General features: G+C 40.3%; 1 protein-coding gene across 3 annotated transcripts; it reads left to right on the plus strand.

Moving 5' to 3' along the window:
* Positions 1–75: 75 nt before the first annotated feature.
* On the plus strand, positions 76–25,229 carry LOC142009323 (fibrinogen-like protein 1). 3 transcript variants are annotated; one of them, XM_074987184.1, is made up of 10 exons: positions 76–272; positions 2,630–2,806; positions 7,399–7,507; positions 8,756–8,840; positions 14,579–14,789; positions 16,009–16,168; positions 20,916–21,013; positions 21,109–21,197; positions 22,920–23,110; positions 23,854–25,229. In XM_074987184.1, the coding sequence occupies exons 4-10, from the start codon at positions 8,766–8,768 to the stop codon at positions 24,032–24,034; spliced, it is 1,005 nt and encodes a 334-aa protein (XP_074843285.1). In that variant the 5' UTR covers positions 76–272; positions 2,630–2,806; positions 7,399–7,507; positions 8,756–8,765; the 3' UTR covers positions 24,035–25,229. The 3 variants fall into 3 exon arrangements, with proteins under 3 accessions (XP_074843285.1, XP_074843276.1, XP_074843295.1); XM_074987175.1 differs by having other exon boundaries at positions 2,701–2,806; XM_074987194.1 differs by having other exon boundaries at positions 2,701–2,806; positions 7,446–7,507.
* The last annotated feature ends 46 nt before the right edge of the window (positions 25,230–25,275 follow it).

Raw genomic sequence — 25,275 nt, forward strand, 5'->3', positions numbered from 1 at the left:
CTGCCCTTTGTGTCTCAATATCACTCATGATATCAGCACCACTCCCAAAGCAGTGTTTCACTGCAGCTGCACGGCTCATAGAGGGAGCACACATGGTGCTTTACTAGCACTTGTCCAAGTCTGGTCACTGTGTTGCAATTCGTTTGTTTAGTTGTAAATTTTTCAGTGATGAAGTGGCAGGAATCATTGTTTTCAAAAAATGAAACAAAAGTCCTGTGATAAATACTAAGAATTTGGAGCATTTTTGTGCAGGAAGCTGAAACAAATGGAAGGTAAGGTATATGTTATATCTAAAAAACGTAATATCATCTTATACAATGTGTTTTCCCTTCTTTCTCAATCAGTTTTGCCTTTTCTTAGTCCTAGTAAATAATCTTAGTATGAAAATAGGATCTCTGCATTACAGTTACTATATTTATACCTGATAAGATAAATTCCTTAAACTTTTCACAAATTCTAATACTAACCAAACAACAAGAGCTTGTTTACATTGTTTCATTTAGTTTGATAGACTGCATTAGAATCATAGAGCTATAGGGTTGCAAGAGACCTCAGAAGGTTGTTCTTTGTGACCAATTAGGGTTGTTGCAGCCACAAGTTAAAGCAGAAAGATGCATATCAGACAGAAGAGGGGTTGGAAACAATCCAAGTCCAAGCCACTCATAAGATTAGTAAGTAGTAAATTATAACTTACTTCAGGTCAATAAAAATGAAATAAATAAATGGGTTTAAGAAACAGCTAGACGTTTCTGGAAACTAACAAGATAAGGTAAGAATATAAGGAGGAGCTTTTACATTTATCCTTCTGGTGAAGAATGTTTTTACATGTGCTACTTTTTCCTCCCCTAAGGACTTTATCCTGCAGTCCTTGTGGACATAAAATATACATTCATTTCAGCAGGGATTATGTGTGTAAAAGGTATTCCCCATCAGAAGGAAGCTATTTGGAGAGGAGCATGTAAATGCAGTAGCTTGATTGCCCCTGTTATGTATTCCTTGTAGATAAAGGTAGTGATTTGATGTTTTGCAATGCACGGCTCAATTGAGATGCTCACTTTTCACAAGACTCCTTGTGCGGCAGCATATACAAGGATCAAGGGGACTGCTTAAAAGTGTCTGCATCTGATTCTCTGTTGCCCTGTATACCAATTCTTCAGGCATAAAGGTGCCACAAACCAACCAGCTGTGCTTTCTATCTTGAGAAGTGAACTGAGTGAGTCTTCAGAAACAAGTCTATAAGATGCCACAGGACTTCTTGTTGTTTTTGAATCAAAATCTCAGATCAGAACATCTCTGACTCTTCCTTGTTCAAAATATGTACCCAGGCCTGACGTATGTGGTTTGGGCCTAATTCTAATCATTAGTACTTTTATGATTCCTAATTGTACACCACAGTGTATGCTTTACCAGTGTTGCCAACTTTTATGGTTCAGCCTAAAGCCCCAGCTCTTGACTATGATCCGAGTGTACCCAAAAGGATCAGAATGTTTCAGGCAAATAAAAAGAACCCTAAATGTTTAGTTCTGAGAGTCCTAAATGAGATTTGTAGGCTGGTTTTATTATTTTTTGAAGTCCAGTTCATCCAGGGGTTGGCAGTTCTGCTTCACAGACATTTAAAATGTAGGAGACTAGTTGTGATCTCAACGCAGCTTTCAGTAGTGTGACTTGACTGCGATTGATTACTAACAGATGTGATAATCCAGAAAAGGCAGACGTGTTCAAGAAATATTTTCTGTTCTGTACTTGGTGAAAAACGAGCTGATATATTCATATTATAAGATGATAAAATATTTTGTAAAGGTGTAGTTTCATATTTATATTTGCTGGGCAGTTCTAGTCAGGCCTGGGTGTGGATGAGAGTGGAGCAGTGGGCCAGGGAGTGCTAGTGAGTGATCAGGAAGGTCTAGAGGACAGTGGATGAGGTGCTGGGAGCAAATTATTGGTGGGTTATAGGGTTGTAGGAAGTCCTGGGGGACTCTTGGTGAGGGAATGGGGTAAGTGCAGGGATGCTGATGTGAGAGAGGCAAGTTGTGGCGTTCTGAGGGAATGTGGAGTATTGGGAGAGAAGATCGTTTGCAGCCAGGATGTTGGACATAAGCACATTTTGGATTTTGGAATCACATAGGGGGCCCTTAACCTATTCTTGTAGCAGAGCCCTCTGTGGACTTGCGGCATCACTGGGTAAGTCTCACAGTGAGTCTGTACATGGTAAATCATCATCAGGCAATTATATTGCCAGTGTGGTACCACAAAGATCAGTTGTTGGCCCTACCTTCTTTGACAATGGCCTGGCATAAAACATAAAATCATTACTGCTAAAATTTGCAGATAATACAAAGATTGGGAGAATGGTAAATAATGAAGCGGACAAGTCACTGATGCGGGGCTAACTGGCTCACTTATTAAGTTGGGTACAAGCAAACAATATAAATTTTAATGCACTGCAACGTAAATGGATATATGTGGGATCAAAGAATGTAGGTCTTACTTATAGACTTGGGGACTCTATCCTGGAATAGTGATTATTGAAAAAGACTGGGGAGTCACGGTAGCTAATCAGTCGAACCTGAGCTCCCAGCCTGATGCTGTGTCTATAAAGGAGTAATGCGATCCTTTGATGCCCAAACAGGGCAATCCTGAGTACCTATATTACCTCTGTACTTGGCCTTGGTGAGCCTGCTGCTGAAATACTGTTTCCAGTTCCAGTGTCTTCAAGAAGGATGACAATAAATTGAAGAGGATCCTGAGAGGAGCCAGAAGAATGAATAAAGGCTTGGAAAATACACCTTGTGATGCTAGATTTAAGGTCAGTCTATTTAGCTTATCAAAGAGACACTTAAGGGGTGACTTTATCACAATCTGTAAGTACCTGAAATAGAAATTTGATGATTGAGAACTCTTCAGTGTAGCACACAAAGGTATAAGGAAGTTGAAGACAGACAAATTAAAACTTCACCTGAGATGTAAATTTTTGACACTAAAGGTAGTTACCCATTGGAACAATCTACCCAGGGTTGTCATGGATTCTACATCACTGGGAATTTTTAAATCAAGATAGGTTTTTTTTCTAAAATATGTGCTCTACTTCAGCAGTCCTCAACCTCTGGGATGGGAGACACCAAAGTGGGTTGCAATCCCATTTTAATGTGGTTGACTGGGCTGCGTTAGACTTGTTGGAGCCCTGCGCCAAACTCAGAATCCAAGGGCTCCTTCCCTTCAGGGCAACAGCGCTCAGGCTTTGGCCCACCCTGCTGGGGCTGTGGGGCTCTGGCAGGTTCAGGTTTAAAATCCCCTCCTGAGGTCATGTAATTTTTATTGTCAGAAGGGGGTCACAATCCCCTGAAGCTTGAGAATCCCTGCTCTACTTCAGAGTCCTATGACCTGTAGTTCAGACTTACATGAACACAATGGTCCCTTATAATCTGCAACTCTATTATTTCAAAGCAGCTACTCCCGATTTTCCCTGATGTGAGTGAGGTCACAATCAAACCCCAATCCTTACCATGAGGTACTTGCACACTAATTAAATTTGTGACAACAATCCATTAGATCCACCTATGCTATATTCACACATAACTAAACTGTCAGCGTAATCTGTATATTTAGTCTTTTGAACATTGTTGAAATACTGTAACCTAACACTTTTCTCCCACCCTTACTTTTCTTTGGACCTAAATTATTCTGACTATTCCTTTTTAGCAAAACATGGCCTTCTAATACATACAGTTTGGATTTTAATAGTTTAAAATCCCAGCTTCCAGTTTTACTTGGTTTTTATTATTTTTATCTTTTTAAAAAAAAAATCCTTGACTATAGGAATCAACAGCAGAATTAAAAATGGCTTCATCAGGACTTACTGCTGGAACTAATTTCTCTGAAGGCTCAAAGTGCTTTGTAAAACCTTGGTTATATAGTCCTCTGCAAAACCTTTACATTCAGGCAGCACTTTAAGGGTATAGCTACACTTACAGGGGATCAGTGTAAACAATTGATCCCCAAGGGGTCAATCTAGCGGGTCTAGTGGGGACCAGCTAAAATGACACCTGATTGCTCTCTCCACTGGAACAAGAAATGTAAGAGAAGCTGGCAGGAAAGTTTCACTCATTGCCTCCTGCAGTGAAGACGCTGGAGTAAATCAACCTAAGGTACGTGGACTCCTGCTGTGGTGTTCACACAGCTGGAGTTGTGTAAATTAGGTTAACTTTGCCCCATAGTGCAGAGCTGTGCTAAATGAATCAGTGAATTGCAGTTCAAGAAAATCCCGTTTATTAGCAAACATCCAAGATACAGTGCGTATATTTACTAGTACCAATAATAATGCATACCTCAAAAAAAGTGTGCAGTGCTTTGTGTAGCGCTTTTCAGCCATAGATCTCAAACCTCTTTCTTAAAGAGAGCGGAGGAAGCTGAAGTCCCAGAGTGGTTAAGTGACCTAAACGTGAACACCCAGGAGGTAAATGATAGAGCTAGGGCTACCTGGTTCTTTGGCTTTTCCCTGGAAATGCTGTAAAATTGCAGGAGTGTGTAAAATAATTAATATTTGCAGACAATATGACTGTAGTGCTGGGCATTTTAAAAAGAGTCAGTCTGACTTTGTTTTACAAAGCTGAATGGCAATTAATACTGCAGTTTACATAGCAGCCATGCATGTTCCTGGAAGAAGAAAATGCTTTTGCAAATGTGGTGTCAAGGGATTGCAACATCTGTCAGGAGGTATCATTATAGAGCACACAGTGTTCATATTTGCTTAGGCTGACTTGATGATTTTTAAGTAGTTGCCAAATGGAGCTGTACACAGACACACCCTTCTGCTGCATCTGCCTCACATGATCTCTACACAACAGCAGATCCTTGCGTCACATCTTTGCTATCCCTACGGCTTGGTCTAAGCTGGAAAAATAAATCGTGTCTGAAAAAATGTATCAACAAGTATGTTTTAACTAGTATAATTATAAACATGACTTGGTCCCAGATCATCAAGGTATTTTGGTGCTGAACTCCCAGTGGTTTCAGTGAGAAATAGATTCATAAATCCGTGTGAGATTTCAGGCCTTGGCACCTCATGTAGACAGAGTAGGTCACATTTAAAAGTCTGTTAGCTGGTCATGATCAAATATACACTGCTCCACAGGGAAGATTTATTGTGTTTTCAAACATGACACAGTCTGATTAGTCTCATGCTTCTGTATGAGTTTCGCCTCAGCAAGGAAGGGATTAAAAGTCAACAGCAAGGTCACAATTTGTCCCATGACTAATAAATGGATTAAAAACCTGATTTTAGAGGCAAGATCAAGAGTCTGGTGGAAGCACAATAAGATCCTTTGTGAGGGCATCATATTGTAGATCCCAAGCCAACTCACAGGCTGTAGTGGAGGTGGGAGCCCTGTGCAGACAGGTGAGTAGAGAAAGTGTAAAGATCAGAGATTTTGGGGTTCAAGAAGTGCAATGGAATAATTTCATTGGCTTCAAAGGGCCTACTCACATATGTAAAGCAAAGCATGTGCTTAAGTACCTGCAGGATGGTGGCCTCTATTTGTGTGTATATTTTGAAAAGGAGTTTGGTCATGTATAACTCTACGATTATGCTCTCAGTTACACTTTTGCAGCCCCATTGACATCAACTAGTGATAGGCAAGAACAGCCATTGTAAGTATTGGCTGACTAGATTTAACTGAAAAGAGAGATTATTACTGATGAAGAGTCAGGAGTGCTGATAATTCAGCATCTGGGAACTATTAGCTTAGCTTCTTTGGCCCAGATTCACATAGGCATTTAACTCCCATCGATTTTAGAAGTCAAAATACCTTTTTAGGATCTAGGCTTTTATTATGTAAACATTGAAATCCATGTATTCTTTGCTAACACAAAAATGGTGGGGGGAGAGGCATAAAAGAATGGATACTGCAAGGTGCTAAGCAAACACAAACGCCAGCTGAAGTCAGTGAGGGCTGGGGGAAGAGATTAAGTACTCCCTAGGACAGAACTCAGAAAAGGAGGATGGGCAGAGTGGTTTTGTTCATTTAATTTCATAGCTTTAAAAAATGACAATGAAAACAGGCTCAGAGGGGTAGCCATGTTTAGTCTTGCAAAGCTGAAGGAAAAGCCTGTGTCAAGAGTCTTGTTCTGTTATGGGAGAAAAGAAAATCCTACTTTTTTTAATAAAATGATATTACTGTACTTTTGTAATAGAATTTTCCTCAGTAAATAATATGGCGGCTGTGCAGAAGCTGAATGACTTGTCATTTGGTCTCATTAGCTATCCTCTCAAGTGACCAAACAATTGCCTTATAAAATGGAGCATTCCTTAAATTCTCCTTAAAATACGCATGAATTCCTTGGCCATAATGCAGAAAGAGTAGTCTGTTTCCATTATTTTTGCCACATTCACCACAAATGTTTTTATTAACCTGAAAACTTAATTGTCCCATTCTGAGGCTAATTCCACAACTATAACCCTTCTGAGTTTTCAGTGTAATAGAGAGTTACTTAATTTCCTCATTTTCTACTCTCCAGGCTAGTTATGGCATTCAAATGTCTGTTTTCTATATTTTAGACATAAACTAGATTAAACAATAGTGTAAACAAACACTGAGTCTTAAAGTCTGCCTTCATAGTATATTATGGAGTGTATTGGTGTTACAATGGCTGTATTAAATTTGTAGTGGAACTCCCATGGGGAAAGTTAGTTTGAATGATTCACGTAAATGCTTAGAGAAATCATTCTTTATTGCATTTCAGAGTTAAGTAATGTGGGTAATGATGCACAGCAATGGAATATCATCGATATAAACATTATGTTAGTCTCCTTAAGCTCCAAATAAGTAGGATTAACAGGTAAAATCAAGCAAAAACATTAGGTTCCAAACTGTTTCATGCAAGAGATTCCAAATATATTTTTGGGCTTGGAAGAATTTGATGTTTATATTTTATAATTTTGATTAATATGTTTGTTTTATTTATTTAAATGTTTATGGTTGTGTAAAATTGTGGATGGTAAACATGTTTGTTTTTATTTTATCAATATAAATTTCTACGGTTGCAGGAAACTATGGGGAAGGGTCATGCAGAAGAGTGGGGGTGACAGATAAGAATTGTTTGATTACAGTAGATGATGTGGTTAAAAAAGTGAAAGCTTTTTGACTGTTAAAATAAAAATTGTCAATATCACGTGGCAAAATATACAAAGTAAATATTCTTTAATCACATAAGTTCTCAGAGAATATTGTTCTTGCTTTTCCTGTGTATAAATTCAATTATTATTGATGGAAATGTTTTTCATTGGTCTGTATATGTACAATGAAATAAACACTTACTGACATAAAGCTAATCCTTCAAAGCCTATATATTTTTCATGTAACTATGTAGTGTGGAAGAAATAACACAAATTCTTTTCTACAGACACAATCCAACTTTAGCATCCCTTTCTTTTTCTTCTGACTTTTAAGGAAGATAACTGGAACGGGAAAACAGCTGAAGAAAAGGCAAACTGTAGTTAGAGCTATATAAGGTATGTCAATGTGGCATAGCTGAAGTTGTTTTTTTCACCACTGCTTGCTCTTGCAATCAGTTTTTCAAAGCTATAGCTTAAATTTCCCCTGACAAGAGAAATGTTTACTCCTATCTTCCTTCTCAAGGCAGGGCTTGAGTCTCACTTACAGCAGAGTAAAACAGGAGTATAGTCAGTGACCAAAGGGAATCCCAAGGGGACTGCATAAATTATCATCGTGGCATTAAATGGAAGATAGCCTAGTGCAACAATAAAAATTCCCAAATGCTGAACTTCCATTTCACTGTCCTCTATAGGCTGAACATTTCCATAAGACAGTTTCAGCTCCCTGTTTTCATTAGAACCTGGCCTGCTTCTTTAATAGTACAATTCAAGTATCACGTTAGGGTTACCAGTTCCACATACAGCACTAACTTTGAGTCAGTCTCATGACTCTAGGAGAGGAACCTCAGGTACATGGGCTGCTTGCTTCAGAGAAATGGTCAATTCAGGCTTGTGCAGTGGTTTAAGATGTTGGTGGGGGCTGTTCAATTTTGCACATTTGCTTTTTTATTTATATAAAATATTGTTCTGCAAAACATTGTGGACAGTTCTGCCATTGACTCATGTTTATCTCCACACGTTTGACTTGAATCTATTTGCATTTATTTCAGGCAAGACTTTAGGAGTGTAAGTCTTGCCTGCTCACTGTGGTAACAGAGCAGACACAATACATTCTGTCAAAGCTGACGCTGTGACATATCCCTTCCTGCACTGTTGGGGAGGAAAGTATACCAGTTGCTTGCCTGACTGCTGCCTTCCACCTCACAGCTGAACTGCATTTCGGGGTGGGTAAAGAGTATAGAGGAAATCAAGTCTTGCCATCTTTACTCTAGCAAAACCTGGTGAATTTAATAAAAATTTGCCTGACTACCAGATTTCAGCCAACTAGTTTGTAAGGAACTCTATAGAGAGCTATTGCCAGTAAAATAACATGCACTGTAAATGGTGCATGTGCTTGTCTGTGGGAGCCAGAAGAGCTTGCTAAAGTGTCACTCATCCCATCAGGGAGGCACTCAGCTTGGAGCCCAAACATAGGTCCCCTCAGCCCTTTCTTCTAAGATGTATATTTTTCCCATTTTGTGCTCCAGGGAGTTTCATGTACCATCTTCAATAAGTCCTGTTGCACTTCTAGAGCACTTCATTGTGTCTGTGGTTTTGATGTAGTTAAATAAACACATAGTACAGTAAATTCATTATTCTTCTCAGGCTACATGAAATGAATACAATGAGATCCAGGCTGCTGTTACTGCTTCTGCTTGTGAGCTTGTGTTCACCTGCACCTAGACTTTCGGTAGGTGTCACTTGGATATAGTTGGTATCATCCCTGTTAGACAATTACTCTTTTACTGTTTACAGAAACAGCCATGGTGTGATAGGTATGGTGACAACCCAAAAATGGGCATGGTCCCTCTCTTAAATAACTCACTCTCTAAAAATATATATCAGAGACAGGGACATAAGAGCAGAGGAGGGGGTATTACAGCATGCTGGTGAAATAGTCAGGTGAGAATTGGCTCTATTCCAACAATAGAGTGTTTAGATAATATAGGGGGTCGGGCTTCATTGGGGTTGGTTGGTGTGGATGGGGATATGAAATTGCAAGACTTACAGACCATGCCCAAGGACCCCACAAACTTGTCACAAGCCAGTCTGTTAATTTCTTGTCAGCTTTGCTAATGGAAGATTGTGTTCAGGATGTATTTGAAATAGTTTTGTAGATAATTTTTTTGAGGAATAGTTTTGTGGATGAGATCTGCAGCTAGCTTTTTGGGGCCCCACGATAAAAGGTGCTAAACACCTGCAATTGCCATTTAGTGTTTTACTTGCAACCTTTTTTCTCGGAGTGCCAAGTGTTCAAATTCCATAAAGGCAGTTGAACAGGAATGATGGTCATAGGGATCCAGCACAGCACTGTCAGGTCTCCATTCTCTCTCTGCCTATGCCCCATATATTCCAGGTGACCTCAAAAAATCACTTCACCTCTTTGTTGCTCAGTTTCACTGAGTGTAAAATTGTGATAACACCTGCTTACCTCTCAGACAGGATGCTAGTGACACTGACTCTGAAAACTGCTTTGAGATAGAAGGTGCTTTGAACAGGATTCATTACAAAAGCGTTTCTGCTAGCAACATGCCCAGTCCTGTGAGTTCCTGCAACTCCAATTGGCTTTGATTTTTCCACACAAAAGACAAATACGTGTAATTTATTTAAGATGTACTTTCTCACCTACTTTGTTATAAAAATGTTTGTCCAATTCAGCTTTTAAATGTGTGTTCTTGGAGGAGCCTTTCTTGAGCTAACTTTCCGTAGCATTTAAGGTCTGATTCAGAATCCTTTACTCATGCAGAATGGCATTTCCTTATATGAGCAGCCTCAATGGCACTGTTTCTGGAGAAAAATAGTGTTCAACCCAAGTAAAGCTATCAGAACTCAGCTCATAGGATTGATCCTAGAGTGGGCTGAGACTCCTAGCTTAAGAAAAACTTAGGCTTACTCCTGCAGGCCCTTACTCACTTGAGTAGCCTTCACACACATAAGGAAAACAAATGCATGTACAATAATAACTGTCAAAACTACCATTTTTATGATAATGCGAGAGGAAAATCTAAATAAGTATCACATTGTGTCTCTGTCGCCTGACTTTTCACATGTACTCTATTGGCTCTAACTCATCCTTAAACTCTCCATTTTGGAACTCAGTCCTGTTGGAATGGGCACAAATAATCACAGCTTGTTTTTATAAACTCAGTTGACTGGATATTTCTGCGAACAGTGTGAAAGTAGCCTTATGAAGAGTAAACAACAGCTCTGCAGTCACGGAAGAAACAGAAAAAAACAACTGGAACAAACCGACAGCTCAGGCAGCTCTGGATAGGTTATGTGCTACAGAACACCATAAGGAGTAACTGTTCTGTGGAACAAACCCAGGGCTTTCCATCCAAATGTGGTATAGAGGCCTTAAGGACTCACATCCTGCTTTCAAGAAATCACAGAAAGGCTGCCCTAGACTAGCACTAAACATTTGACCCAACCTGCATTACATGTTTACTACTATAGGGCTGGCACAAACAAACGGTCAGCTAACCAATTGGTAACTGCCAGTGTCCTTCCTAGATCAGGGGTTGTCAATCTGTTAGTAAGGACTCCAAAGTGGGGAGCAACTTCATTTTAATGGGGTCACCAGAGCTGATTAAGACTTCCCAGAACCAAAGCTGACCGCCAAGCTGCACCACCTAGGGTTGAAGTTGATGATTTCAGACTTCAGGCCTGGGCATGGAATCAGGGACTCAGTTATAGGCCCTCTGCCTGGGATTGAAGCTCTTGGGCTTTGGCTATGGACTCCCTGCCTGGGGTACTGTGGCTCTGGTTTTGGCCCTTCCTCCTGGGGCAGGTGGGGCTTGGGCAGGCTCAGACTTCAGTCCCTCTCCTGGGATCCTGTAATAATTTGTTGTTGTCAGAAGGGCGAGGTGGTACCATGAAGAATGAGAACCCCTGTCCTACACTGCTCACTGTTTGAGCCAGCCACGGTGCCTGGATGATACCTGCATTATGAACAATAAAAAAAAAAAAAAAAAAGCATCTGAATGGAACTGGCCTCTGACCTTTGCATACAGTATATTTTCCTTACAAAATAGTAAATGTCACCTCACAGAAAGTCCTGGAACAACTTGCTGTCTCTTACTCAAGACCACGTGAATAGGGTGTGTATATTGCTCTGTATCCTGCCCAAAGTTCAAATTCAGAGGTCTGGAATTCTCTGAAAGGACAGTTGGCCAGCAACTGTCAGTTCTCTCTGCTTGACTGGCCACTGGCTTCTCCAGTGGCAAGAGTGAGCATTTAGGTAGAAAATGGGAATTGCCAGGCTGAATCCATCCCAAAGTCCATCTATGTCAGGATCTTGTCTCTGATGGTGGCCAGTGGCAGGTGCTTTAAAGGAAAGTGTAAGAATCCTGCAGCAGGCAGATCTGGAGTGATCTGCCCCTCCCACCCACATTAGCTTTCTTCCTAAGCTCTAACTGTTAAAGGCTGTGTCTACACTACAACAGTAACTTAAAAGTTGCAAACTTTGAAGTTGCTTACTTCAAAGATACTTCTCAGATCTGCTGGAAATGTGCCTAATGCATCCTCATATGCCATTAGTCTTCTTGGCTACAAGGGCACACTGTTAAGTCATATCCAGCTTCTCATCCACTGTAAACCCCAAGTCCTTTTCTGGGGAACTGCTGCTTAGCCAGTCCTTTCCCAGCCTGTAGCAGTGCTTGGAGTTCTTCCATCCCCAGTGCAGGACTCTGCACTTGTCCTTTTTGAACTTCATCAAATTTCTTTTGGCCCAATCCTCCAGTTTGTTTACGTCACTTGAGACCCTATCCCAACTCTCCCCCGGCTTAGTGTCATCCACAAACTTGCTAAGGGTGCAATCCATCCTCTAATCCAGGTCATTAATAAAGATGTTTGAACAAAATTGGCCCTAGAACTGACCCTAAGGACACTCCACTTGAAAACAACCACCAACCAGCCACTGAGCCATTGATTACTAACTGTTGAGCCCAATGATCTAGCCAGCTTTCTATCGACCTTACAGTCCATTTATCCAATCCATACTTCTCTAATTTGCTGACAAGAATTACATGAGAGACAGTATGAAGAGCTTTGCTAAAGTCAAGGGATATCACATCCACTGACTTCCATATGTCCACAGACCCAGTTACCTCATCGTAGAAAGCAATCAGGTTGGTCAAGCATGCTTTCCCTTAGTGAATCCTGATCACTTTCCTCTCTTTCAAGTGCTTCAAAATGCATTCCTTGAGGATCCCCTCCATTATTTTTCTGGGACTGAGGTGAGGCTGACCAGTCTGTAGTTCACTGGATTGTCCTTCTTCCCTTTGTTAAAAAATGGGCACTACATTTGCCTTTTTCTCCCACAATCTCCATGAGTTTTCAAAGATAATAACCCAAGGCTCTGCAATGACATCTGTCAGTTCCCTCAGCACCCTCAGATGCATTAAATCCAGCCCCGTGGATTTGTGTATGTCCAGTTTTTCTAAATAGTTCTTAACCTGTTATTTCCCCTACTGAGGGCTGCCCACCTCCTTCCCATACTGCATTGCCTAGTGCAGTAGTCTGGCAGCAGACTCTGTCTGTGGAAAAAAGAGGTAAAAATGCATCAAGCATTTCAGCTTTTCCCATATCATGTGTCACTAGGTTACCTCCCTCATCTAGTAAGGTCCCGTAACCTCCCTGATCACCCTTTTATTGCTAACATGCCCATAGAAACCTGTCTTGTTGCCCTTAACATCCCTTGCTAGCTGCAAATCCAGTTGCCTTCCTGATGACACCACTGCACTCTCGAGCAATATATATTCCTCCCTAAACAATTGTCCATTTCTTGCAAGCTTCCCTTGTGTTTAAGCTCACCAAAGACCTCACTGCCACACTAAGCCAGTTATCTACCACTTTTGCTTTTCTTACTGTGCATCAGGATGGCTCCCAACAGATGTCAGGGTGATTAAAGTCCCACAGAAGAACCAGGGCCTGTGATCTGGAAGCTTCTTTTAATTGTCTGTAGAAAGCCTTGCCTATCTCATCCCCCTGTTCTGGCAGTCTATAGCAGACACCAACCACATCACCTCTGATGCTTCCAATTCTAAGCTTATCCCAAAGACTGTCAACGGCTTTTCTCCTTCTATATACTGGAGCTCTGAGCAATAATACTGCTCTCATACAGTGCAACTCCACCACCTTTTCTCCCCTGCTTGTCCTTCCTGAACAGGAAATACTCTTCCATGACCGTGCTCCTTTCATGTGAGTCATCCCACTAAGTCTCCTTTTTTCCAATCAAATCACAGTTCTTTGTGCCAGGACTTCAGTTCTTCCTGCTTGTTTCCAGGCTTGTTGTATTTGTGTACTGACACTTTAGATAATTAGCTGATCGCCCTGCATTCTCCATGTGAATGTTTCTTATGTTTCTTCCTGGTATTCCACTTCCCCACTTACCTCAGGGCTTAGGTCACTGTCCCCCGATGAACCTAGTTTAAAGCCCTTCTCAGTAGGTTTGCAAGCCTGCCTGCAAAGATGCTCTTCCCTCTCTTCGTTAAGTGGATCCCATCTCTTCCTAGCAATCATTGTGCCTGGAGCAGCATCCAATGGTTGAACAATCCAAAGCCCTCTCTCCGATACCACCTGTACAACCCACCAGTTCACAACACAGCCCCGCAAAAGCCACATTTACCTGAGCTCCTCTCAGACGTTTCCCAGTCAAATTCTCTGGCTGGCTTTTGCCCTGTTCACTCCATTTGCTCTGGGGGCCTTATTTAAAGCTCTGCATAACTTTGAAACAAAACTGGCAGGAATTAATTGTAATAAGATTCTGATGCTACTTTAGTTGTCTAAGGTTTTTTCTTTGGGAATATAGCAATACCAGCTTCTGATCTGCTTCTCACTGAATTTTTTTTTCCTAGGGAATTTGGGACCAGATTCTGTTTTTGTGAGGCCATTGTAAATCTGTAGTAACTCTACTGATTTCTGTGGAACTGCTGAATTCAGTGGAGTTACTCCAGAATAATTGTGCGCAGATTCTGTCCCTTTCTCTTTCATTTTTACAAAAAGAGGTTTGAGAATTCTGTATCCTTACAGGACCTCTGTTGCTACAAAGTAAGATCCAGATTTTCCTACTCAGTACCTTATTCTGCAAAATAGTCCACTGATTTCATTAAACAGGCAGGAGAGTTGGGCACCGGTTGTCCAAAGTCACTTTCTGATGGACCAGATAGTTAATGTTAGTGAGATCTCATTCTCAAAAGCAGCATAAAATCCTGTTCCTCATTGGGCTGAATTCATCAGCCTTGTAGATTGTGCTGTAATGATTTAGAAAGAGGGACAAAAAATGGCAGCCCTCTACCCTGTAAGAGGTCTTAAATTGGAATCCACTTGCTTCCTCAAGATAGATGTATGTATTTGGATAATTAAGAGCTACAGTCTTTCTCTCTGTTATCACTTTAATTACATCATACCTCTTTTTTTCCCCTTTAGAATAAGGACATCTGCCTCATAGACAACAATAAATTACAGCAGAGGCTAAAACTGCTCCAAGACTTGCTTCAGTTATGTGAATTACAGGTGAAGGACATCTTGGGGAACAACTATCATGGAACAAAGAGCAAGGTCTTCTCAGCCTCACGGAGCATAAAGCCTGAGATACTTTTACCCACAACAAGTGGCAACTTGATAGTCTATGATGAAGGTAGGAGCTTGCAGTAGCATGTAATAGACACTGTCATTTCAGGGTATCAAAATATGTATTTCTTGCAGCAACATTCTATTTACAGACAAATAGGCATATTTATATCTTATCCAGGTTCCTTAACAAAACCACAAAGGAAGTATATAGCTTCAAAAATGCTTAATTTATAATATGTACTATGTGTTATATGCATTGGATAGTCAAGAGAAGATCTATGGCCCAAGGCCATTGACCTGTTGTGTAAGCTAGGGCAAATCACATTGTTTCCCTGCACCTCTGCTTTTTCACCTACATGCCACCTGTTTCATCCACTTAGCCATCTGGGGCAGAGACTGTCTTTCACTATGTTTATGTACAACACCTGGCACAAAGGTCCATGGATGCTGTTTCTGTTGTGCAACAGGTCAGTGCTGCAGAACTGTGCTATGGCACAATGCTAGGGTTTTGCTGTTGTCACAACATCAAACCTGGGTGATTTTTTCACTAGGCTATAATTTTCAAAACTCTGAGGCCTTACATTAGAGTCTTTAATCCTGATTTTGACAGTTAGTAAGCAGCCTGATTTCTGTGACTTCACTGGGAGCTGATATGTGCTCTTTTTAAAACAGCTCACTTAGGTTCCTAAATACTGATTTAGGCTTTTGCCTTTAGGTCTCTCTTTTTGAAACAATAAGACTCAAATTGTCCCTGATTCTGGCCCAGGTTGTCCCCTCGATGGAAGTACATGTTTCTCTGGCATTCCTTTGGGAAGGGACCAGCTAATTCATCCACACCCTGAGGAGGGGCATTTAGCTCTCAAAAACAGAAAGTCCACTGCCCTCATCCTCTGCTCCCAAAAGAGTATTTCACAGCACAGAACAGGGGAAGAATATAAATTAATGTTCTGTTAGATTAAGATGACACTGGTAAAATCTTCTGAATCCTTTCTGTGCTACAGCTTCTATGGCTGTTATCACTAGTGGGACTGCGACACATGGGTCCCAGATTTGCTAAGGTAGGCGTGGCCTGGCCGGCCAAACTGTTACAGACTATTTTTGCTAGAGCCATATTTAAACATCATTTTACAAATTCGGCCCCCCGACCTGCCTGGCTGGGACCATGCAGAGGAGCCAGAAATCACGGTCTTAGCACAAAATCCTGTTGAGACTTTCTCTTGACGACAGTCATTTATATGTTCTTCTGCAATCATTGTTTTAAGAAAAAATACTCTTCTGCTTAGATTGTTCTGCAGTGTTTAACAGCAGAAAAATTGAAAATGGTTACTACAGGATCAGGCCCAGAGCAGACCTAGAACCTTTCCTGGTATACTGTGACATGTCTGATGGAGGGGGATGGACTGTAATACAGCGACGCAGTAATGGCAAAGAGAATTTCAACAGGTACATAGTATATATTTAATATTTCACTGGGGCTTTAAATTATTCCCTTAAGGATTTCTGTGCTTTTTAAATTCCTTCAAGATTCTGATTCATGTCAAAAACTGCCATTTTTAGGTTTGAATCCTGCAAGCATATATTCTTTAGTCATTAGTAGAGATGAGGGAAAAATGAGCTTTTCTGTTTGGGGACCGCAACAAAAACTTCAGGTTTGATTAAAAAAATTAAACTTCTCATCCAACTGAAGAACAGAAAAGTATAAATTAGAATTGCCTGAAATATTTCTAGTCAACTCAAAATTATTGTATTCCAGTTTTTTCAATTTGTTTTGAGTTGATCAAAACATTGGGGCTGTATCCATATGAATTATTTTCCAGTTTTTTAATTCAGCTGTTTGTGGTGCATTTCACCCTTTTTATTGTTTTGTTTTGTGTCTGAAATTGGCCCAATTTGAAATCAAAACATTGTAACACATTCAAAAAGTGTTTTCAACCAAATCTATTTGTTGAATTCAACCCAAATTCAATTAATAGTTTCAGGGTAGCCAAATTGCAATTTTCACTGGAAAAGCAATTTGTTGAAAAAATTTCATTCAGCTCTACTTCTTAGTGATTAAAACTATTTGCACAAATAAGAAAAGTCATGTTAGTAAGGAATGGCAGAATTGGGCCATTTTTAATGACTTCTTTCAATCATGAGTTAGAAAGAACTTGTGATACTTTTTCATTGGTTGGTCTTTATTTAAGTCTTTTTAGTTATTATGAGGGGAGACATTTCATTATCTGGTAATGAGTTTGAGTCTGAAACTAGGTTATCAACCCTTAAATGACATATCTTCTCTCATATCTTGAAAACTGTCAAGGCACAGTATACAATTTACTTCCTCTTCCAGAATATTAATGAAGATCCTTCATAAAACTGCTCCAGATTGTCATGGCTGAAAGCCATGGGAAGGTGGCTTTTTCATGGACATGTCTACACAAAGGTCTCCTTCTGCCCCTGTCAACCTGGCTATTTGGTCCAGTGACTGGTGTTTGTACAAATCTTGTATAATGTCCTCATTAGCAGTGTGAAGAAGAATTAAACAATATAGCTGGAGAAATAACTGAGCTTTTGGCTCAGTGGCTGACCCAAAATATTTGAAAACCTTTTCATTCCAGATTGACTCAAATGTCAATTTTTACTTGACAAAATAAAAAGGTAATTTGGAGGGTGGGGTGTTGAATGAGTGGTTAGTTTGTCCTAAAATAAAATACCTAGATTTGGGATTTTTTTTACCCACTCCCTTTTTAAGCTAAATCAAATTAAATGTCATTTCAAAATGAAATCAGAGTGTTTCATGCTGATAATGCAGAAATGAAACATTCTGACTTTTTCAAAAATTTTTCCCTCCATTTTTATTCTGCTAAAACTTTCACCAAATTCAACCTCACACCACATTTTTCAGAGTATAAATTATTGGCTGAAAAAGACTGCCCAGCTATACTAAACAATATTTATGAAATTTGCAAGAAATACTAAACTTGGAAGGATGTTTGAATACTAATGGGGCTATAGAAATAACTCTGAGGAATCTAGAGAGAAAAAAATTAGGGCAGAAAGTAAGAGAATGAGATTCATCTTGGAAAAATGCAGCTTACGCATTCAGATGAAGAATAATTCAAAACACATATATTTGAAGGGAAGGACTGGCCAGACAAGCAGTGATGCTGCAAGACGAATGGGGAGACAGTGGACAGCAAATTAGACATGGATTTGAAACGAGATATGGGTACTAAACAGGCCAGTGTATTCAATGCCTGGCCCCACCAAAGCAGAACTATTGACCTTTGGGAGGCTGGTAAAATGGAGCCCAGACAGGGATATCTGTCCTCCCAGTCAGTTCCCCCTCCAGGCCAAGAACTGCACAGGGAGACACCCCCACACATACACATACTTGGGGTACAAGAATGCAGGTGGTGCTTCCCCTCCTTTATGTCACATGCCAGAAATTCCAGCTAGTGGGACCAGAAGCAGCCACGGCTAGGAACTTCAGACACTCCATTCAAAACTTGAATGTACTGTACTCCAACTTTCTCTGCCCTGGGCCAACTGGCTGTTAGCTCCGACCTTTTCCCTCTCCTTCAGCCTCCTTACCTGCTTCTTTTACCCTCTTTTCCCTGTCCCCCTAACTTCCCCATCCCTTTTCTTTCTGTATAGCTGATCAACTCCTAACTTAGCCCAGTTATCCCCTGCCAAAAAAGTGGAATTAACATGGCATTTGCCACCATCACTCCACTTGTGTTCCACCTTTTCCCCTACCTTGTGTCTGTCTTGTCTGTTTAGATTATAAACTCTTCAGAGAGGGGCCTGTCTGTTATTTCTCTTTGTATGGTACCTAGCACAATAGGGACCCAAATTTGTTTGATCCTTATTCACTGTACATGAATAATGTAATTAATAATAATAACCTGAAATTATCAGCTTTCAGTTCATTATTATATTTCATAGCTGCCCTGAGCTTGCAGGGTGCTAAAGACCGCAAGGCAGAATTCTTATGCAGACACAATTTGAGGTCATTCAGTCCAGTTCCATGCACTTACAGCAGGACTATTTTTTATCTAAAATGGGTCAGCAACCCCTGGCATGGGTGCCAAGAGTGGGACTCAAGCTGACTTTCATCAGCAGGTAAAGGGAGAGTTCAGCCCCACCCTCCTCTCCCATGCAGCTGGGAGCTTGCTCAAAGCCATGCTGCCTGTGGATTAACAGAAGACCAACTAATGCTACCAACCACCACCTAAATGGTAAAGCTCTGCATCTTCATTTATTGATAAAAGAAGCTGTTGTAAGTAGGACTATTAGTGACTTTAAAAAGTACCACGGGCACTCGGACTGTACATAGGGGTCAAAAGGTCAAATTTTGTCACACCACCTCAAAAAAGTTTCTGACCCTTGATCTAGACCATCCCTGACAGATGTTTGTCACAACCACCCTTGGCAATTTAGTCCAAGTTTAACCACCCTAACAGGAAGTTTTTCCTAATGTCCAGCCTGAACCTCCCTTGCTGCAATTTTAAGCCCAGTGCTTCTTGTCCTGCTCTCAGAGGTTAGGAAGAACAATTTTTTCCCCCTCCTTCTTGTAACAAACTTTTATGTACTTCAAAACGGTTATGTCCCCTCTCAGTCTTTTCTTTTCCAAACTAAACAAGCCCAGTTTTTTCAATCTTCCCCCAGAGGTCATGTTTTCTAAACCTTGAATCATTTTTGTTTTCTCTTTTCTAAACTTTTTCCATTTTGTTGACGTTTTTTGACAAGCTTCAGTGTCAGCTGCTTTGTTAGAAGACAAATACAAGACTACTATTGCATTCGCTTATTAAGTTTGCAGATGATAACAAGTTGGGGGGCGGGTTGCAACTGCTTTGGAGGATAGGGTCATAATTCAAAATGATCTGGATAAACTGGAGAAATGGTCTGAGGTAAACAGGATGAAGTTTAATAAGGACAAATGCAAAGTGCTCCACTTGGGAAGGAACAGTCAGTTTCACACATACAGAATGGGGAGAGACTGTCTAGGAACAATTACAGCAGAAAGAGATCTAGGGATTATAGTGGACCACAAGCTAAAAATGAGTCAACAGTATGATGCTGTTGCAAAAAAAGCAAACATGATTCTGGGATGCATTAACAGGTGTGTTGTGAACAAGACACGAGAAGTCATTCTTCCACTCTACTCTGTGCTGGTTAGGCCTCAGCTGGAGTATTGTGTCCAGTTGTGGGCACCGCAGTTCAAAAAAGATTTGGAGAAACTAGAGAGGGTCCAGAAAAAGGGTAACAAGAATAATTAAAGGTCTAGAGAACGTGACCTATGAAAAAAGGTTGAAAGAATTGGGCTTGTTTAGTTTGGAAAAGAGAAGATCGAGGGGAGACAAGATGGTGGTTTTCAGGTATCTAAAAGGGAGTCATAAGGAAGAAGGAGAGAACTTCTTCTTCTTGGCCTCTGAGGATAGAACAAGAGGCAATGGGTTTAAACTGCAGCAAGGGAGGTTTAGGTTGGACATTAGGAAAAAGTTCCTAACTGTCAGGGCGGTCAAACAGTGGAATAAATTGCCAAGGGAGGTTGTGGAATCTCCATCACTGAAGATATTTAAGAACAGGTTAGATAGATGTCTATCAGGGAAAGTTTAGATAGTACTTGGTCCTGCCATTGGGGCAGGGGGCTGGACTTGATGGCCTCTTGAGGTCCCTTCCAGTTCTACTGTTCTATGATTCTATTTGTCCGCTAACTTTTGGCCTGATTCTGCAAGTACTGGACCTGGCAGTGTTAGCAGGGTTGGGCCCACTGAGAGTGAATGAGAGAGAGTAATATGTAAAGCAATCAGTTATTTTGTATTTATTTGTAATGCAGTGCTGTAAGTCCAGCTTGTCTCTTATGCTTTGAACAGGATATGTAAGAAAATTGTTTCTATATGTAGTATGCAGAGGCACTGAGAGCTTATACTAGGGTGAGTCAAGTCTTTGCTCTACAGCCTTGGCTGAGAGCCACCTGGCCTTTAGCTCATGTGGTAGAGCACTGGGCTTTGGACCCTGTAATCATAGGTTTAATCCCTGGTGCTGGCAACCTAGGTCTATCAGTGTTACATATAGATAAAACCAAACATCCATTTTTCAGGAGATTTCACAATGATAGAGTAATTGAGACTGTCAGATACAAATTCCTGCATTTCACCATTCTACATAGAAGGCTGAAACTGTTAGTTGTATTTCACCTCAGGAAATGGGCAGACTACAAACAAGGATTTGGACATTTCAAGGGCAAGAATGATGAATACTGGCTGGGCAATGAACATATCTATGACCTGTTGGTAAGAGGTAAGGGGATTTTTCCACCAGCACTTCTTACTAGTTGTATTCTATGGTTCACAGTGGAGTACTAATCTAACATTATAATCTGTATTATAATCTAGAGAAAAACACATTAAAAATTGACCTGGTGGACTGGCATGGGGAAAGGCGATATGCAATCTATGAAAACTTCCAGATTAAGAACGAGCAGGTAAGAAATGAAGACAATAATGATTTCTTTTTTATTACAAGGACAAGTTTCTGTTTGAGTTTTAGTACTTCTCCTTGATTCCCACTGAGAGTTTAATAATCAGAGTTACAATTACAGTTCTGCAAAATTCATCCATTTTGATTTAAAAGGATCCACATCAGCTAGAGATGGAGCCAAGCCACAAAGATCCTTAATGTGAACTTTTGAAAAGTTCATTTGCATCTAGATTCAGTATTTTGGCTTGGTCCATTATAGAGAGAAGGGACAGAAGAGAAGCTTAATGGCAGGTCAGAATCTGAAATTTTCCAAAACTTAGAGGTATTCAGATGTTGGGGATTGAATCATCTCAACTTTTTTAAAGTTAATTTCATGAGGGTTTATATTCTGTGAGTTTTGAGCTTCATATTTGAATGATTGCAGAAACTCAAAGCAAAACGCAAGCACCAATGCCTGGTTTTGTCTAGTTTGGAGTCACAACATGAAAACATAACATTGCATATGGTTCACACTTGAAACAGGCCAAAGTTCACTCCAGATTTGCTTCAGTTTTGTAAGAGTTTATATAGGTTTGTTGAAAGTTGACCCAAGTCCACCAAAAGTTTTGCCATTCTCACTAGACCTTCTGGAGAACCTGTCCACATTTCATGTGTTCTTATGCAAGGTTTTCATGACTCCATTTCAGTCAGGTAGGCTGTGTCTACACTTGCATTCCTCTTTTGAAAGAGGCATGCAAATGAGGGAAATTGAAAATGCAAATGAGGTGCAGATTTACATATCTGGCACCTCATTTGCATATTCTTCTTTCAAAAGAAGAAAAACAGCATAGACACAGCTCTTTTGAAAGTAAACCCCATCTTCAAAAGAACCCTTCTTCCCATAAAAAAAGAAGAATACTTTGGGCCACTTTGAAGCCAGAAGTCGAAGGCCTGACATTTTGATGGGAGAAGTTTTTAAATGTTCATTGCCTCAAATTGTATCCTTGAGAGTAAGATGCAACATATTTTTTGCTGGAATTTAGTGGTTAGATATGTCCTTACGGAAGTGCTTCGTCACATTTCCATCAGGAAGCACATGCTTCTGCAGCACTCCGAACATGCATTTTTTATCAGAGAGGTAGCCATGTAGTCTGTACCTTCAAAAACAACAAGAAGTCCTGTGGCATTTTATACACTAATAGATATGATAGATAACAGATATTACAGCTATAGATAATATCTGTTAGTCTATAAGGTGCCACAGGACTTCTTGTTGCTCATTTTTTGGTCCCTAACGAGTCACTCTTCCCACTGGTACATAAAGTTTAGCACATGGAACTCACATTTTATTTGGACTTTTGCATCTGCAGTCTTTGTGAATGAAATCTTTGTATGTTGAAATCTTCCAAGATACCAAGGCTGCGGTATTTCACTACCACTGCCACTGATAATCTCTAGGTATTCACCCCAGGATCAGCCAATTTGTGTCATGCAGGTGTTGAAAAAGGACAATATTTGCAGTCTTTAGTGGCAGGTGAGTAACTTGGCAGTATATTTGGTATATCAGAGGGAGTCTTGGCCCACAGCTAATATCAAAAGGCATAAGGTCAAAATCATCTTTGACTTCAGTGGAGTTATACCAAGGATTAATTTTGCCCACAGCGTATTCCAGAAAGCAAGTGTGAGCCTTCAAAAAGAAATAAAAGACAGTTGATAACAGAGAAATATATACATTTTACTCTTTCAGGACAATTACAGGTTATGGGTTGGCACCTACTCTGGTAACGCTGGCGATGCTCTCTCTGGCGGGAGTAACTTCGAGGAGCAGTGGTCAGCATCAGTCAATGGAATGCCGTTCTCCACATCTGACAAGGATCATGATAGATTCTTAACAGGCAGCTGTGCACAAGAGAACAAGTGCGGCTGGTGGTTTAACAGGTATGAGAAGACGTTGACTGTAACCAATACTCAAAAAGTGATGTACATGGGACTAAGGCTGTGGGCGGGGGTGCAGCAACAGCCTGTTTTTTCATTATAATTCGAAACACAGATGTTTATAATGAGTTCCAAAATAAGAGCATAAGAGAAATGGAGGGCCTGAAGGAAACAAGTCCTAGTTACAATTCCTAGGAAACAATTCCTAGCTCCAACTATCTGAAGAAGTTCTTCTTACCCATGAAAGGTCATGACCTAATAAATGTGTTAGTTTCTCGGATGTTACATGACTGCTTGTTATTTGTGAAGCAACAGACTAAAATGGCTACCCTTTTGAGATGAGCTACAAAGAAGCTTATCTGGCAGTTAGAATGTACGTTAAGGGCATTTCTCTAGTTTGGGGTACTTAACATTTGAGCTTTCTTTCAGAGCTGTCCATAATTATATTTCATTTATCTTATATGTATTGGTGGGTATTACTGGTACATTAGCAATTATATCGTCTGATCCCACAAACTGTCTGTGCATGGAACACACAGTGATGTCGGTAGCTCTCTATGTGGATGGTTTGCAAGGCTAAACCCTTTGTTTCATATTAAGCCCTCATAAGTCAGGTCCTCATCAGGTGTAAACCGGCATAGACCAATTGAATTCAAATGTATGTCAATAAAAATTGCAATTTGCGATAATGATGCAATGTCTTCTCATGCTAAACTCTCCTCTCCCCTTTCCTTTGTTTCTACAAGATGCCATGCAGCAAATCTCAATGGACAGTATTACAAAATGGGAAACTACACCGGGCCCCATGACAATGGAGTGGTTTGGTCAACCTGGCATGGGTTGTGGTACTCCCTGAAGTATACAGCCATGAAAATTAGACTTCCATCTTTTGTCGACGTAGGGAGCGGAAATGGTGAAAGCAGGTAGGACAGCTAGAATCCACATTATTGAAGACAGAAGGTATAGATAGAAAGGACTTCAGGAATCAATGGCCAGAACTTCAGCTGGTGTAAATCAGCATAGCTGCACTGTAGTAATTGGCACTTGAACAGTTTATATCAATTGACGAACCATCCCCAGAGTACTAGTCTCTGCCTATGGTACGGTCTAATGGAGGATAGTAAGAGTTTCTCATTCTTGCTAAAACCAATGGAAATACCACAAGTTTGTTTTTCAAAGATCTCTAGAGGAGAGGAGAGTACACAGCACTTCACAGCAAGCTCTCTGCACCTTGCAGAATCAGGCCTTTACTCCTCTTAACTGCCTGTATCTTAAAATGGCCATTTTCTTTTCACCTTGATAGCAGTGGTCAGTGAACGTGGTAAGCAATATAAGAACACAGACATAGAAGGATAAAGATTTAGCCCTTAAAGCTCTCAGCTAGATCTAGGCCCCAGATTTAGATTTTGTTTTGAAGTGGACTTTGTAAACTCTAATATAAATGCAGATACTTTGAGGATTTTTTTAATTTCAGTTACAATTTGTTTATTTATATGTTCTTGTCAGTGTTCTCTGCCAGACAGTGCTGTGCTAGTGAATGAGATTTAAGGCAGGTCTTCACTAGGGGAGAAAGTCAACCTAAGAGATATGCAGCTCCAGCTGCGGGAATGGTATAGGTGGAGTAGACATACCTTTGGTCAACTTTCTCCGCCATCTCTCCTGTTGACTGCCTTTACTGCAATGGGTATACTGGGGTCGATGGGGACACCATCAGCATTTGATTTAGTATGACCCTACTAGATGCACTATATCGAACCACAGATCAGTCTCCACAGCGTCAATGCAGCGTTAAGTGTAGACATACCTTTAGAAAGTTATTTTCTAGTTCACTGCTCACTTCTACCTCTTCATCTTAGCCAAGTCAAATGAGAAGAGGACATAGCACAACTGAATGAGAACACAATAACAAGAAGAATTGTAATACTAGCAATTAAAGAGATTTGGGCTTCTCACAGATTTTCTCATCTTCATGCTGTAAAATGAGCCTAATCTTTGTGTTCCACAAAATATGCTCTTTTAAACTAGTCTTTTTTAATTATTTTATTTTTCCTTTAAATAAATACACATTGTAATTTGTATTATATATTCATACACACGTGAATTAAAATCGTATGAATGGAAATTTACATTGGTTCTGTTCTTAAACAACACTAAGAGATGGACAGTGA

This window comes from Carettochelys insculpta, chromosome 1 (assembly GCF_033958435.1).
Source record: "Carettochelys insculpta isolate YL-2023 chromosome 1, ASM3395843v1, whole genome shotgun sequence".
In the NCBI taxonomy this organism is placed as follows: domain Eukaryota; kingdom Metazoa; phylum Chordata; order Testudines; family Carettochelyidae; genus Carettochelys; species Carettochelys insculpta.